At 43.3% G+C, this 17850-nt stretch overlaps 1 protein-coding gene across 2 annotated transcripts in view; it reads left to right on the top strand.

Annotated features, from left to right (window-relative positions):
* Colgalt2 (collagen beta(1-O)galactosyltransferase 2) overlaps positions 1 to 17850 on the top strand; it is a 96464-nt gene that overhangs the window by 70597 nt on the left and 8017 nt on the right. For both annotated transcript variants that reach the window (XM_038349292.1, XM_038349291.1), the window contains exons 6-9: positions 3589 to 3708; positions 9032 to 9108; positions 13428 to 13534; positions 17663 to 17795. In XM_038349292.1, the coding sequence (XP_038205220.1) occupies positions 3589 to 3708; positions 9032 to 9108; positions 13428 to 13534; positions 17663 to 17795 (437 nt within the window). The remainder of the gene's footprint in view (positions 1 to 3588; positions 3709 to 9031; positions 9109 to 13427; positions 13535 to 17662; positions 17796 to 17850) is intronic.

Raw genomic sequence — 17850 nt, 5'->3', positions numbered from 1 at the left:
TTTTTACTATTCCGGCAAGTTCTGCCAAGCCTTTGCTTCAGAATATGAAGCAAAGATGTTCCAAGAAATGAGCTGTTGTGATTATGGTGAATGCCGGTGCCTAACAGATCACAATTGCAACCCGGGGGATTAGATGATGGTATATCCATTTTAAACTCACACCCAGGTGTTAGGCCGTGATGCAGGCTATGCTGGAACTTTTCACCTTTGCTGTTTGTATGGCCTGTTCGCCAGAACTTCATGCTTCTTTGTCAGGCTTCCCAGATATCTTTGTGGAAAACAAGAGGTGGGAAAGGAGAGAAGTTCTACAATTATGTCTGGCACTGTGTCTATAATTGTTGGGGAGCTCAGATCCTTAGCTGTGGAAACATAACTAAGTTTTTGACACCTATGAGTGCTGAGGGCCAGATTGGTGGTACTGATGCAAACAGGACCAGAGAGAATCACTGAAGGCTACTGCTCAGCAGATGTGCAATCTAAGGTCAGGTTTCACTGATGTTTTCAGAAGTATGAAGGAACCTGTAACCTATGCCCTATCTCAAGGTTCTTCGTTTCTTCACTGGGCCCAAAGAAAAACACTTCTCTCTCTCTTGACAGAGTCTTGGTGGAACATAGCTGGTATTATTTTGTTTCCACTGCTCTAAAATTCTCTGGATGTGTGTTATCCATCAGAACATAATTTTTAAAATGTCCCAGAAGGAGGCAAATTGTCTCTCTGTACCAGGCAGGACCATGAGGGTTATAGACAAGTCTCTGTGGCATGGCGAGGCCAGGGGCAAGAGTTTAGCTCCCACGTAGCTAGGGATCACACGTGTATGGTGGGCAGAGGAGTCCTCCTCTGTGCTAGCCAGGCAGCTTCCAAATAACCCACTGTGAGCCAAATAAGTAATGTGGGTGGAGGGCAGTCCCATCTACCTCTGGGACATCAGTGGCAGTCATAAGTGCATTCTGGTGTAGGGTGGTGGTCCCAGGGGTTAATGCCCTTGAGACTAAGCTGTAAGCTCCAGGTAGGGAGAAAAGAGTTGGAACTGGCTCTTGGGGACAAAGATTTGGTACTAATGCCTTACTGTGTGGCCCTGGACCAATCACAGCCCGAGTATAATATTTCGTCACAAGGAAAGAGATTATTTATCAGTCTTCACTGTTCAGTATATGTGAGATCAGGAAAGCATTTGGTGTCTTCATAAGGAAAACAAAGCACCTTCTTCAGAACACTCCCCTCTCCTTCCCACAGGTTCACCAGAAACTTTACTACAATATACTCTCAGAGATTGTCTCTAATTATCAGCATATCTCCTTATTTTTATCATATTATCCATGAGTTGAGAGAGTTCAGTGGCCTGTGATTTATTAAGATGAGTACTCCCAGCATGCCACTCCTGAAGATGGGCACAGAAGAACAGCATGCTTATCTTTGTTTCTAAGTAGTCTGCACCTTTTTTCTTCTTATTTTCTCTAGGTTTTTAGCCCCTTTCCCCCCAAATCAGCTCTCCATTATAGAAGATAATGTTAGTTTGCTTCCCTTTGGCCTTCCATGTGGAAACACATTCTTCCTTATCCCCTGTCCTCTCCATGTAATTTAATATGCTGAGTGTTGTGTTGGGTAAGTGACTTAGTAGTTCAGAATATGTGCTGCTCTGTGGAGGACCTGGGTTCAGTTCCCAGCACCCACATGATGACTCACAATTGCACGTACCTCCAGCTCCAGGGGATCAATGCCATCCCCTGGCCTCTTTGGGTACCACACACACACGTGGCACACAAACATACATATAGGCACTCACAAATACACGTAAGTAAAAATGAATACATCTTCTGAAAAGATGCTACAGGTTTTTATTATAATCACATGATCCTAAAACACCAAGATCCCCATAAAATTTTCCTTTGTCAAACTTAGTAATTCTCTCTCCCTCTCCCTCTGTGTGGAGGGATATGACAAAGACAGAGAGAGTGAGAAAGAGAGTCATCACTAAAACAACTGCAAACTCATTATTTTCTCAAACTCTTAGAGTATTCATAATTATCAGCCGTCCCCTTGTGCACATAAGAAGATTCTAAGATATCTGTCTTTAAATCTTCTGGTACACTCTAATCTCAGAGCTGTCACAGCCATCAACTGGGGACTGAGTTTGCTTCTGTCCTGTGTCGCCTCTCTTGTGTCTTGAGTGTTTCTTGTGCATGGTGATCTTTCTCCTTCTCCTTCTTACTCGCCTCCTCCTTTCCCTCTTTCTTCATCATCTAGTAACTTACTGAGAAAGTGTGATAGGAGGTAAATATTTTATTTACCTTGCATTTCATGTCTGAAAATGTCTTTCTTGTACCCGCTCCCCTGATGGATAGTTTGGCTAGGTATCATATCCTGTTTGTATGGAAGCCTTGGGACATTAAAAGGCAAAATGGGGTTGATCTAACTAGACTAGAGAGGAAACCTAAACATTAAATCTTTTTTTTCCTATTTTCTTAGTTCATTACAACTTTGTAAAATGTCACATTCTGGTTTGTAGTTTCCAGAGACATTCATGTGAGCAACTAACACAGCTAGTGAGTTCAAAGACAGGGCCTAGTAAGACCAACCAGAATCGGGAAAGGTGGAGGACAAAGGCCCTTTTCTCTCCTTGTTATTCTCTGTTAATCACACAAGACAGCCTCACCTGGCTTGGCGGATGATGTAGCTGACTGCTGGAAATTTCATCTGCCCCAAATGAAAATGCCACAATGTGGATAATTTCCTCAGGAAAGCACTGATGATTGTGGCAATTAACACATCAGAGGCTTGGGGACATGGTCCCAAGCTTGGCAGGTTTGTCCTCGTAACTAAGTAAGCTGTGAGACCGTCTTGAGTCCCCATTCCTAACTGAACAGAGGTGCCTTCTAGTTCCCCCAGTTCACTGGTGGGGGCCATGAATACTAGAACTGAGTGGAAGAGAGCTATGATATTGCTGGCCCTGCCATACTGCAGCTTCTTAATAGGATTTGATAAGAAGGGTTATTTTTGTCCCATATGGACTTATTTTTGAGAATTTTGTTCATTGGTCACTCCAAATCCATGCCAGCACGGGGGAAAAAAATAAAACCAAGAAGAATCATGGGGAATTATAAATTTCCTTTGTATCTTAACTGTGTTTGTGCGCTTGGAGTTAGCTTTAATAATCTGTCAGCCTTACAGGATCTTCCTGTGTGCTTTCATGTCAAATATGGATTTCATTCCTCATCTTATTATTATTTCCTGTAGGCAGATTATACTGTTCCGTTCTGCTCTCTGGAATGAGAATTCCTCCTTCTTGTCTGATTGCTTCATGCCTTTTTAGTGCTCATTTCAGGCCACAAACGTGCTTGTCCTTCAGAAAGAAAAATCAATTTCCTCTGGACCAAAGGATGGTCCAGGGTTTCTGGACCAATCCAGCCCCCAATTCTGCATTTCAAATTTTTAATAAAAGAATATTGTGAAGCTCTCTAGTCAGTTCCCCTGAAACAAGCCATTTGTTCAGTTTCAGTGTTGAACTCAGTGTCAGCCACAGTCCGGTCTCCTCTCCTACTAAACAGTGTGGGTCTTGATTGGTTGACTCTGCTCTTTCATATCCTCAGGCATCCAGATGTACCTCTGCAACAAAGAGCACTATGGCTACCTGCCCATCCCTCTGAAGTCCCATCAGACACTGCAGGAAGACATCGAGAACCTCATCCATGTGCAGATAGAAGCAATGAGTAAGTGGCTCGGGATGCAGGGCAATAATGCCTAGTTCACTGTCACAGAAACCAAACCAGCTGTGGCTCTCCTCTTCCTGGCCTGACAGCTCATGGCCATCATTCTTTTTGGATGAGCCACAGATATTCATCTGTCTGTGAATTCTTAAGTTTTTCTTATGAGCTACAAATATAACAAAGTCATTGTCCTTGGGTAGGCTCCTATTATGGTAGATAGCTGTGTCCATGAGTAAATGCTTGTCCTGTGATGTAGTAAATGAATAGTGTTGTTTAAAATTAATTTTAATATTCTCTTTGCTACTTTATAATTATAAGATTATGGGAAAGATACTTCTTTCAGGTCTAGGGCAAAGTCGTGTATGTATGTGAGTATATATGTATGTGTGTGTGTCTGTGAGTCTGTCTGTGTATGTACACTAACACAAGAACAGCAATTATAACTTCAACTTAGCAATAGCTTATGTTGGAACATATACTCTCTCAATAATCATCACAACAACTCCATGAAGGGAACTATTTTCCCCAAAATAAAGTTGAAGAAGTTCAAGTACAGATGGTTCTATCAGTCTACTAATTGCAGACTGAGATTTGAACCAAACTTGGGATCTCCAAATCCCATGTCTTTAAGCTCTGTGTTGTCATTGTCCCTGAGTCTAGCATAATTTCAGAATCGGTATGTTTGATCATCAGTAGCTAAACTTACTGGTAGCCAAAGAAGAAAAGGTAACCGATCCATCAGTCCTTGGAGAGAGTGCTGGCAGTGGCTCCCCAACAGGAATCTCTTTGTGACTGTCACAGTGGAGGTGGGTAGGAGACACAGTGAGAAGTGAGGCTGGAAAGTGGCCAGGAGCTCAAGCAGAGAACCTCTAATGATTTAGAAGACATTGGCCTGTTCTGCACGGAAGAAAATTTTGAAGGAATTTGAGCTAAGAGATGTCAGGTTGAAAATCAGATTTCGGGAGGTCACTCTAGTGAAACTGGATGAACAAACAGGTCACGAGCCAACAGTGAGAGCTGGTCTACACCAGAGCTGAAAAGAAAATCTGGGACACTCATGGAAAATTAGGTAAAGGATAATTAGAATGTGAACTAAAGCATTGCTTCCAGAAAGGGAAAAGAATTTTTAAAATCTAGTAATAGACATCAGGTCACAGATGTGAGAAGATGCAGCCAAGAGTTGGCCACAGGTAAATGAGCAACACTAGGTATGTATAGGAAAATCTCCAATATCTAGATGATTTTAAGAACGTTAAATGGACTAAGGCTTTTAAAACAAAAGAGAAATTTTAAGGGAAAGCCCACGACTTTGTTTTGTAGACCCGCTGAGCTGTCTGTGAGTACCTGCTTCCCATTCTCTTCACCTATAAACTAACTACCTTTGACTGTGTTAGTCTCAGGACATAGAATACTGCTCACCGCCTCCTGGTAGATACCCACTAGTTACTGGCTGATGCCTGAGAGGAGGACCAGGAGAATTAATGACAGAATGAGGACTGACTCACTGACAGCATTTCATGGACCAACTGTTAGGAATCCTTTTCAAGAACCTTCCCTCCGTGTGTGTACAGTGTGTGTGTTCATGGATGTATGCACATGTGTATACATGGATGTAAATGTGTACATATGGAGGAAGAGGACCAAAGTGCATCTTCCTCTGTCACCCTCCACTTTATTTTTGAGACAGTCTTTTTTCATTGAACCCGGAGTTCACTGCTGGGCTGAGCTTCCTGACCAGCGAGTGACTCAGGGATCCTGCCTGTCTCTAGGGTTCTCTCCTCCCCCAGCCCCCAGCGCTGTGGTTATAAGAATGAACTATCGCGCCTGGCTTTTTACCTGGGTTCTGGGATCTGAACCCAGATCCTTATGCTTACATGCAAGTCCCTTCCTACTGAACCATCTCCCATCTCCCCAGCACCACTTTTGTGGGTTTCTTCACTATGTGTTGTTTCTTTGCCTCTTTCCACATGTCTCAGGCTCTATGAGACAAACTTGGTATCTTGCTGCCTTGAATCTCAGACATTTCACAAAGTGCACGGCATACAGTTGGGAGCAGATAAATGTTTCCTGAGTGTATGGCCAGACATTGGAATAAATTAATAAGTGAAGGAAAACTATATTGACAAGAGCATTGAACCTGGAGCCAGAAAAATCATCTTGAACCCAGGCTCTGGCTCTTACAAAAAGAGAATCACTTTAGTTTTGGGTGTTTTGCTTTGTTTTCATTTTGTAAAGTGACAATAACAATTCTGCAGGATTGAGAGTAACAAATTTTATATATATATATTCAGCTAATTAAAATAACGAAGTATGATAATTACACATATATACATATATATAATGTATAATTAGCTTCACAAAATAAGTGTGACAACTACATTCGTATATATGTAAATATTTATAATCAGTTTCACAAAATAATGAAGTGTGATAATTATTATGACTCCATTTAGCAATTATTATGTCTCCATTTAACACTTCATGAAAGTGCCAAACCTTACTATTGCCATTTCATGGCTGACAGTCTTGACTCCCAAGTAGATGTCAGCTCACAGAGTGACCAACCAGACCTTGTCTTCCTCCACAGGCCTGAGCATGGGGAAAGTTCTCGTATGCATGATCAATAAAGATCTTAATGATTACACCTTCCAAATACGCACAGTCCCTTTTCTAGCCAGGTGGACTCCACGGGACAAGAGCCTGGGAGTCCCACCTGTCACTATGCTTTCCTTGCACATGGCCACACATGTGCTAAGGGATGCATTTATGGCATTTTATTTAATGCATGCATTTACTGTATCTGGCTTTAGCTTTGTTAAGAGTTCACATCCTGAACCTTACAACACTGGGCATAACTGAAATTTTAAATCAACTGGAAGCCCACAGGCACCTCAGGGAGTCTAAAAATAAACCTATAGGGCATTCATTCCAACCTATCTTTTACTCTTAATGCCTTATTCCACTTAAAGATAAGAGGTTGACGGTTATAATGCAAAACTGTGGGTGGGTGGAAGGCCAATGTAGGAAGGATAAAATACTGGTAATGATGAAATCATAGCTGTAAAATCTCTGAATAGAGGTGAATGAGAAATTAAACCACACAGGATATTCACTAGTCAGTAGAAATCATCTACTGGCATTGTTACTGGAAAATGCTGAAGCTGGGTGTGGTGGCGCACGCCTTTAATCCCAGCACCTGGGAGGCAGAGGCAGGTGAGTTTGAGGCCAGCCTGGTCTACAGAGAGAGTTCCAGGACAGCCAGAGCTGTTACACAGAGAAACCCTGTCTCAAAAAAAAAAAAAAAACCCGAGAGAGAGAGAGAGAGAGAGAGAGAGAGAGAGAGAGAGAGAGAGAGAGAGAGAGAGGGAGGGAGGGAGGGAGGGAGGGAGGGAGGGAGGGAGGGAGGGAGGGAGGAAAGAAGGAAGGAAAAGGAATAATGATTGAACTGTTAGAACATGTAATCTTTAATGAATAGATGTGGGATCCATACCTGTGATAAGAGTCAATCCACAAAGGTACTAAGAAGTCGAAACATTTTATAGCTAACCCTCGGTTTTCAGAGGATCACAGTATAATTGGGGAGACATGACATCAATAGTATAGTGTGCTGTGAACACAGCAGATGCAAAGGCAATAGGAATTTAGAACAGAGAGAAGTTACCATGACCTGTGGGGTCACATCCAGCCCTGGTGCCTCTTCAGCTTGTCCTGGCTAGAAGTGGGTAGCTCAAACAAGAGAAATGATATGGCAAGACACTGCGGGGTGAGGGAAGAGACTGAGCAGACAAGGAATTTCCATCCTAGAAGAAAAAGGACTAGAATATTAGGAGTAAATAAAGCTAAAAAGGTTGAAGTGGCTTGACTGATATGGTCCTTAAGTAAATAGTCCAGAAAAAGTAGAATATCCATCCTAAAGTACCAATGAAGGCCTTAGGGGGAAAAAATGTCAGGCTGTAAATATTCACTCAACACATGCATAGTGCACAATTTCCCATAATAACGAAATACAGCAATGAACAAATCAAGCAAAAACCTTGCCATCAAGAACTTATATTCTATCAGAGATACAGGTAATATAACAAGGAAAGAGTTGCATGAATCTTCGGGAGAAAGATTTCAAGCAGAAAGAACAATACGTATAAAGACCATTAGTACGGGGAAATCCTGGAAGAGTTCCAGGGCCAGATGCCAACATGATGGGGAATGAGGAGCTGGGTAGAGGGAGATGAAGTCATGGATGGATGCAGAACACACTGCCCACGGCAAGGAATTTGGATTTCATCCTAAGAGCAATGTGAACCCATTGGGTGGTGTAATGTGATTTATGTATTTAGAAAGATCACTTAAGCTATGGTGTGGGTATTAGAGTGTACAGGATTAATACATTTCTCCTGCTGAGAGATGTTAGTGGTTGAGACTTGAGCTATAGCAGAGAGGTAATGAGAAGCAGACAGGTTTAAGGTACATGCTAATGGTAGAGTCTCACAGAGGCTTGGAGGTGGTCCGTAAAGCAATGGGGGAATTAGGAACGATGACTCCAACATTTTGGTCCATACAACTTACTGAGTCAAAAAAGTCTTCACTTCATTGTATATGCCTGAAGTATTTATTGCATGTCGGAGCAGAGGGACCAGGAGATAAATGTCTCTCTTGATGGATGTGAATCTCTGGATTCAAGGAAGAGAATCCATCGAGACATTTGAGAATCATTAGCACCGCATTAGCCAAGGAACAGTGTGACCTCATATAGGAAAACAAAGGAGGAAAGATCCCCAGAGTAGACTGGCAGCCAGAAAGCTGGGAATTAATAAGGAGGTATGTTTGAGAAAGAGCCAAAGGCTGTTGGGAGGCCACGTGAAATGAGGATGAAGGAGCGACCCTCAGTGATGTCAGACTAGAACGCCATCCCAGACGCTCATGCCTGGGATCCTAACACTTGGGAGGCTAAGACAGCAGACTCAAGAGTTTCGGGCCAGCCTGAGCTACATAGCAAGTCCCAGACTATCCTGGGCTACAGAGTGAGAGCCTGTCAAGAAAGGGGAGGAGGAAGAGAAAGAGAGCTCTGCCACGGGTTCTCATAAGAAGCACGTTGATGCAATGTCAGGGACACAAACTGGCTGGAACTGGTGAAGAGAAGACAAGGACAAGATGAGGCAAAAGATCTGGACAGGGTGTGGAATGAGAAATGAATGGTGCGGGGGGGACTGCAGAACAGTTGTCCCCACCCTGGTGTCAAGCATGGGTCTCAGTCCTCGACACTGTGGTGCTGGTACTGATCTGTTCCCTGACCCTCCTCTAACAAAGCACCCTTTCTTCTGCCTTCCAGTTGACCGTCCTCCAATGGAACCTTCCCAGTTTGTGTCAGTTGTCCCTAAGTATCCAGACAAGATGGGATTTGATGAGGTAGGAAAGTCTCTCTCTGTCTCTCTGTCTCTCCCCGTGCATGCGCACGCACCTGTGTGTATTTGTGTGTGTGTATGTGTGTGTGTGTGTGTGTAAACACGCACATGTGTGTGTTCATGTTGAACTAGAAGACCAAACGTGTCTGAGACAAAGCAGGCATGCTTGGCAACTGGGAAGGCCCCGAGGACTTGGGTCTGTTGTCATTCTGTTTTCTGGTTTTCACAAAGGAGGACTAGAGAAAACTGAATCAAAAAGAATTATTTAGCCATGTATGTGGATTTGCTATGTATTTTACCAAGCTTCTTAGTGCAGTTCGAGGATAAGGTAAATATATTTTCTGTTCTGGAGACATTAACTTTATTCTGCCATAGGTGAATGGATGGAAGACTATTCCAGAACACTCTATGATTTGTGTTCTTTCTGCTTTTCTTCCATGGAAAAAGATGGAGGGCAGAATCAAAGGACAAATGAGAGAGAAGCATGTTCTAAAATTCTGTCTCTCGGCAGGCAGGAACTTCCGATAGCTCCCTAGGGCCACATCTGCCATGCAGTTGTAAGGATGTAAACAACAAAGCAGAAGTGGGCGGTTAGCTCAATGGTAGAGCGCTTTCTAGGGATGAATGGAGCCCTGGGTTCAATTCCTGGCATCACAAATGAAAGGGGGGAAGAAGAGAGGGAGAAAGAGAAGAGGGTAAGGAAATGGGGAGAGAGAAGGAGGGTGATGAGGGAAAGGGAAAGGGGAGGATGGGAAAGAGGGATGGAGGGAGGCAGAAGAGAAGGAGGGAGGGAGAGGGGGGAAACAGGGAGGAAGGGAAGAGGAAGGAAGGAAGGAAGGGAGGAGGGAGGGAGGGAAGGAGGAAGGAAGGAAGGAAGGAAGGAAGGAAGGAGGGAGGGAGAGAGGGAGGGAGGGAGAGGGGAGAAACAGAGGGAGGAAGGGAAGAAGAAGGAAGGAAGGAAGGAAGGAAGGAAGGAAGGAAGGAAGGAAGGAGGGAGGGAGGGAGGGAGGGAGGGAGAGAGGGAGAGAGGGAGGGAGGGTGGGAGGGAGGAAGAGAGGAAGGAAGGAAGGAAGGAAGGAAGGAAGGAAGGAAGGAAGGAAGGAAGGAAAGAAGGAAGGAAGAGGAGCAGACTACACAGAGGCGCTGTTCTTGGCAGCGTGTAAACAGGCGGTCTGCAGGGCCAGAATGGTGAGTCTGTGTCCCAGAGCCCTTCCTGGCCCCTTATGTGGTTGCTGGTCAGTACTGAGGAGTTCTGTGGGCTGGAGCTGTGACATTCCAGGAGGCCACAAACTGAGACAGAATTCTTCCAGCGGCTCTGGATTTAAGCCAAGCATTGTGCTTTGAACTCGGGACACTTTAACAGGAGCAAAAGGCCTTATCACATCAGAACATTAACATCAGTGTCCCCCAAAAACGTCCATCCCAATGAGCTAAAGAAGCAGGAATCGGGCTTTCCTCTACAAAACTGACTTGAAGCTAGACTTCCAAGCTGAAATGGGTACTTCATGAATATCAAATAGTGATTGTGCTATTTCCACAGAAGGCAGAAAAAGGAGAGACGAATTTAAATGTGGCAAAGTATAAATAGACCTTATTGAGTCTAATTCTATTTACTAAAAATAGTAAATAGTAAATAGTTTTCAAAACTGACCAGTGCTACAAGGGTGGGCTGACCAGTACCACAGGGGTGGGTGGAGGTGGGTGGGCCCGTGAGCCCTACCTGGGTGTGGTGTGATGTGGTGGGTGGCCTCTCCCTGGGGTGGGCTGCCCCCCTCCACACACACACACACTTGCTGTGACTGAGTGCAGCTCTCATCCCATGGGGCTCTGGACTCTTCTCATCCCCTAGCAGAGAGTGCTCAAGTGTCTTTCAGTATCTCCCTTTTTCCTCCTGGCATCCTATTTCTGTGAGGACCAAGTCACAGCCAATGAAACAAAACCAGGACCATTTGGCTCTGCCTTGGGCAGCCTTAGGTCAGCCCTAGAAGGTGAGGCAGGCAGGGACTCCACTTTCCACAGCCAGGGATAATCATCTCTCTGTCTGCAGCAGACATGGGCTGTGGAAAAGGGGTGTCAGAGGCCTTTTCCGTCCTCCCATGCTGTGACCTGGTTGCTGGTGTCTGGCTGCAGTTGGCACTCAGTTCTTTGCTCTGTTTACTAAGTATGAGCGAGCCGTCTGTGTTTTTCCTTCGTGGCTACTCACTTCACTGCCCCTGCCCTGGCAGGGCCCAGGACGGGACTATTATTTACTAAAAGCTTCCTTGACGGGAGGCCTCTGGTTTGCAGGGGACTTTTTGGGAGGCTTCTCCGTTTATTTTGCTTTGTTTTGCTTTGTCTCCTCGGGTGACCCCAGGTGGCTCTGTGGCTGCGCAGGGGATATGCCATTTCCTTCCTATGTCTGTAAAACCTGGGAACAGCACATGGCCCTTGACAGGATTCTAAACAGGAGAGAAGGAAGCATGAAAGAACCCAGCGCTTTAAGCTATAAAATCCCAAACTTACCACACACAGCAATCATGGCCAATATTTTTGTTTTATTAATAATTATCCAGTTAGGTAAACCCAGAAGTTAAATCCTGCTGCCATGCGCCTGCCGAGCCCCCATCACACAGAGATGTTGCAAAAGGATTCAGTTGCTTCCTTGAATCTATGTGTGAACAGGATGAGACTATTTTGCAAGGGAAAACTGAAAGCTTAGTTAGTATAAATTCTGATCCTCCTGAAACATATATTTAAAATTATATTCAGTGTGATCATGGAGCCAAAACTCAATACAGTAATAATCTGCGCCCCAATCTGATTATAGGATGAAGTCAACTTTATTATAAAACAGATACAAACAAGTTTTCAAATGTACAGGGCTTAAGGGGTGGTTTTGTTCAAACCCTCCTTTTCTAGATAGCAGAGCGAGTGACCCAGAGGCATTAAATGTCTTTCCCGAGTCACCCAGAGGGTTTGAATGTCCTCTGCCGTTCCCCCTGATTAATCAGGAGGAAATGAGTGTCCTCTGCCCTATTCCTGTAGGTTTCTCCTTCACTGTGACATAAATTCTCGCTGGCAGCTGCCATCTTCCGATTTGAATCACTTAATATATAAAATCAGTTCATTATCAAGAGGCCCTTATTCAAATGTTAACTTGCAGACTGGTAAGATAATTCTGTGAACAAAAGTACTTGGTGCCAAGCTAGAAGATGCAAGTTTGATCCTTGGGACCCACATGGAAAGAGAGAACTAACTCCTGTAGATTACCCCCTGACCTCCACTCCTGTGCCATGGCACACACAGCCACGCATTTACACCATACCCACTGAATAAGTAAATAAGCAAATGTCAGTGGTAGCTGACCTGCAGCGGTGTTCACGAGGCTTCCGTGGCCTTAGTGGCGTCTGTGTACTAGTACTGCTGTCAATCAGGCACTGACAGGCCAAGGTGAGGGGTGCAGGGGCACTCGGTTCCCACTCACAAACTCCACGTGCACATTTTCCCTTATGCACAAGCCAGCAGGTGTCCTCTGTAGAGCACAATACAAAAACTCACACCCAAAGCGGTGTTTTGTACTACTCTCTCCTCTGTCAAGGGTAACCCCCAAGGGAAGGGCCTCATTTTCTTCACTTTCTTTTTCCTCTTAGCTCTGGAGAGCTGAAGAATTCTGGGGGGTGGGATGGTGGGGGAAGCTTCTGAAAATGAGAGCTTGTCATTCATCCTGGAAGTTTGAGGAATAAAAGCACGCTATGGAGTCTCAGATTTTTCTTAGTTTTTGAAAGACATAAGGCTTACCTTACCTAGGATGTGGATTGTGATGATACCAAACATAGTACTCACGGGGTAGAGCCACAGTGACCCCAGTTCTTGATGAGGAAACTGAGGCATATGGGCACCAGGCCTAGGACAAACAGCAAGTGACGGTATTAAAAACACAAGTATACCAACGCGTTTAGTCACTTGGTTTGATTTAGCCATTTGGCAAACCACTTCTTCCCCATCAGCGCTGTATGCATGCAGTTTAACTCACCTTTGGTCTTTGGGTAGTAATTTTTTTCACTTTATTTTCTCAAGAGTAGGGAGATTACCTTTATCAGTGAATAGCAGGGAAACAGCAGGTTAGGCCACTGATGATGGCTGCATTTAGAAATCACCTCCATTTGATAACTAGCATTTGCCCCCATGAGCCTAGTAAGGAAATACAATGCCTAGCTCTCTTCCCATTCCTTATCCTGCAAACCCCTCTGGCCCTGACATTATTAGTTTTGCTCAGCTTTTCAATTAACCTGAAATAAACCTTGAGCCACTTGTGTCTCTTTCCCCCTTTGCTTCCCACATCAGATTTTCATGATCAACCTCAAACGCAGGAAGGACAGGCGGGACAGGATGCTGCGCACGCTCTACGAACAGGAGATCGAGGTCAAGATCGTGGAGGCCGTGGATGGGAAGTGAGTCTTCTACTTGTCCCCCTGCAGATGTGGTTGGAGCAGGGTGCAAAGGGTCCTGGAGGGAGGGTCCTCTAAGGCTGTGGGCCACAGAAGACAGAGGCTTGAGAAGGATGCCCATAGCAGCAGGGATGCTCACTTCAGCTTGTGTAGTGGGTCTAGGACCCACTCCAGCCGGTGACCTCTGACCCTCACACCACTGGATGGGATTCCCCTGTCTCTGGCCATTGGGTTGTGGTGGTTTCCAGTTTCCTCTCATGTAGAAGAGGGAGCGTATTTGGAATTGTGTTCTGGCCTGAGGAAAACAAACAACCAAACCAAGCAGATAAAGGTCTATGTGTCCCGTTGTGTGAGACACCTAGATTTCTCTGGGTCTGACCACAATGGCCATTTTTTTTTCCTGGGAATGTCACACATACCCAGAACTGACTGTAACCCAGGCTAGCCTTGAACTTACTGTTCTCCTACCCCAGCCTCCAGAGTGCTGGGATTTACAGGTGTGTTCCGGGTTTATCTCCTATATTTAAGCCTTCGATCCATGCTGAGCTTTTTTATATATGGTGTGAGGCAGGGATTCCCTTCTCGTCTGCATATGGTCATTTGAGTTTCCTTCTTTAGAAACTGCACTTCACCCTCTGAATCCTTAGAGTCTTTGTCAAAAATGAGCTGGCCATAAATGTAAGAGGCCTCTTAATTTCATTAAATTAATCTATAGATCTATCCTTATGCTGGTTCCACATTGACTTCATGACTGTAGCTTTGTAAGGAAGTGCAAGTCCTGAACCTGTGTTATTGTTTTGCAAGGCTGTTTTACCTATCATAGGTGCCTGATGTTCTGTGAGTGTTAATTGCTTTACACACACACACACACACACACACACACACTCCAACTTGGATTTTGTTTGGAGTTGCACTAAATCTACAGATCAGTTGAAGAGTGCCAGGAATCGTAACAAGTTTCTTCACTTACTAGATCTACATCAATTCTTTGAATGAGGTTTTGCTGCTTTCAGTTTGTAAGTCATTTACATTATTAAAATTTGTTCATTGGCATTTGTTAATGGCATGGTAATAAAATTATTTCCTTAATTTAATTTTTGAATATTTATTGCCAAATGTATACAAACACTATTGGTGTTGTATCTTTATCATGGACTCTGCAATAATATTTATCAATTCTAATTGTGTGTGTGTGTGTGTGTGTGTGTGTGTACACACCAATTGCTCTGGTTTTTCTGTAGGCAAGACCTTGTCATTTACAATTGGAGAAAGTGTTAGTAGTTCTTCTTTTCTGATCTGGATAGCACTTGTTTCTTTTCTGTGCCTTATGGCCCTGGTTATTGCCTTGAGTATAACATTCAAAGAAATAATGAGAACTGACATTTTTGTCATATGTCAGAAGATCATATTCCTGATTGCAGGGAGAAAGCATTTATATTTTCTCTGTTGAGTACTGTATTAGAGGTGTGGCTTCAGAGAGGTGATGATGTATATCTTTTGTTACTGTTTTCTCGTAATTTCTTTAACATGGCTGTCAGATGCATCGTCCATTGAGGTGATCACACAGCTTCTTGTCCATCAGCATGGCATGCTGATTTGCTACATCTTCACACCACACTTGTATCCTGGAAAAAAGTTTCACCTGCTCATGCACACAATCCCTCACTTCTGTTGCTAGATTCTACTTACTGGTATTTTCCTGAAGATTCTACATCTATCTTAATAGGAATATTGATCTGTCATTTTCTAGTTTTGGTTTAGATAATACTGGCTTCATAGGATTATTTGAGATTGGTTCCCTCCTGCTCTATTTGTTTTGAAAAGGTTGTTAAAAATTTGTATTAATTCATCCTTAAACATCTGGCTTTAGGATTTTCTTTGTGGAAAATTTCAGATTACTAATTTGCCTTTTTTCCTTGTTTTAGACCTAGTCAAAATTTCTTATTTTTACATAATTTCAATAGTTTCACCTTTGTATACATATGCCATTTAACCTAATTTTTTAAATTTTGGCAAACAAATATTTATAATATAGCCCTTTTTACTTCTATAAGGTTAATAGAATGCCTGCTCTTTCATTCTTGAATTTAGCAATTTAATAGAAATGAGACTACTTTTTTGTTTATTTATGGGTCTAGGTAAAAGATTGTCAGTTTTTACTGATCTTTTCAAATAAGCAGGCGTGTGTGTGTTCTGCATTGTTTTCTTTTCTATAATTTATTTATTTATGTACTATTCTCTATTTCCTATTTAATGTAAGTTTAATTTGCTTTTCTTTTTCTAGTTTTCAAAAATAGTTGGTTAGGTCACATGTATTTCTCTTTAATTAGATTGTTACAGCTATAAACTTCTTAAGTTGCAATATCCTGAATTTTCTCTCATTTCAAAATATTTTCTAGTTTCCCTCTTGATTTCTTTTTTAGCCATAGATTATGTAGAAGTGTGTTAATTTCATGGGTTTGTGAATTTCTCAATTTCCATTGTTATTGATCATTCCACTGTGTCGTTTTAATATACAGAAGTTTGATTTATGGTCTTTGTGATCTTCAGGCTGTGACACTTGGCTTTCTTGGGGAATACTCCAGGGATGCTTGAACACAGGCATGTCTTTCTATCATTGAATGGAGTGTTCTGCAGATGTCTGTTAGGTCTAATTGGCTTGCAGTGTTAGTCAAGTTTATTTATATGTAAGTCCTATGTCGTTGTTTTTAGAAAATATTTTCTCTACAGATTTGCGTTTTCTGATATTAATATAGCCCCTCATCTCTCTTACGGCTACTGTTCTCATCATGGATCATTTTTTATCCTTTTACATTCAACCTATTTGTGTTTGGAATTTAAATCCTGTCTCTCGTGAACAGTATATAATTGGATTATTTAAAGTTCCTTGTTGCTGATTGCCATGTCTAATACATTTGCCGTCACTACCCTTTTCTCTGGCTTCGGAAGGCTTAAAACAGGAGGTAAGGGCTTTGGGACAGCTTTGAGTATAGTTTTGTCTCCCAGATTCTCAAAGATATAATAAAGGTTTTCAAAAACCCGTATTATAAACATCTTACTCCTCAGTTTTTCCTCTGAACTGTTTTAGGTAGCCTCTCCTTAAACCTAACTGGTAATGCTGCCCAGATGACTCTGATGTTAAAGTGAATTTGGACAAATGCCTGTGGAGAGGGCCATTCACAGAGAACGCGCCCAGAGTCCAGTCAAGTAAAGACAGGCTCTGAGAATGGGGCTTCTGGAGACGCCTGGTTTGAGTAGGGGTGGTGTTCTAGGGACAGGTCCTCTGGGAGACCCCTCCACCCCGTCACTTCAGGCTATGTGACCCCAGTTTTCACAGCTACTCATGGGTTTATGAGGTGGCTGGTTTTCAAGGATACTGTAGGTCTGAGGAGAAAAGAGTTCAATTAAGGTAAAGATAAAACCCACAAAACCAGCTGTGCTTAAAGAGATTCTGCTGCTTGCCTTAACACACACTCTGTGGATTATTGTGGGACCTTAGTTAGTTTCCAGAGTTTCAGAAAACTGATGGAGGCCATTCTCACCAGTGCCTCGTTGCTTTTATACAGAGACCTGTACTCCACCATTTGGAAAATTTATCTGTGTTGTTTTTATATTGGACCTTGTTTTAGTTTTAGGTCCAAAGGAATGCCACATGAGCATGGTTTCTCTTCTCATTACTTTCAGCTCAGCCCTTCCGGGATGTAATGGGCCTATAAATTGTTTCTCCTTCATTAGGAGAGTACTTTTTCAAAACGAAACAAAACACGTTGGGCACTGGGAGGGATGCATGCATGTAGAAGAGGCCATTTTACCATTTACCAACATTGTACTCAGGATGCTTCTGTGACAAACCAGCCTTGGGGGCGCCCAGAGAATTATAGGAAACTTTCTTCATGTATAGAGAGGCTTAGAGGCTTAGAGGAAACATGCATCCTCTCTCTCTCTCTCTCTCTCTCTCTCTCTCTCTCTCTCTCTCTCTCTTCTCTCTTTCTCCCTCCCTCCCTCCTTCCCTCCCTCCTTCTTCTCCTCCCTCCTTCTCCTCCTCCCTCTTTCTCCTCCTCCTTTCCACCCCCCCACTGGAGTGGGGACACCTTGACTTAGATATCTTCATGCATGTTCTTTATCACGCAGGGCTCTCAACACAAGCCAGCTGAAGGCCTGGAACATTGAGATGCTGCCAGGGTACCGTGATCCCTACTCCTCCAGGCCTTTAACGCGGGGTGAAATTGGCTGCTTCCTTAGCCACTTCTCTGTCTGGAAAGAGGTAATTAATGACCTAGAGGGACAGTTTGGCGATGAGGAAGAGGGAAAATGGAACT

Source organism: Arvicola amphibius, chromosome 12 (assembly GCF_903992535.2).
Source record: "Arvicola amphibius chromosome 12, mArvAmp1.2, whole genome shotgun sequence".
Lineage (NCBI taxonomy): Eukaryota > Metazoa > Chordata > Mammalia > Rodentia > Cricetidae > Arvicola > Arvicola amphibius.
Note: the sequence above shows the minus strand (reverse complement) of the source record. Positions and strands in the feature narration are given on the sequence as shown.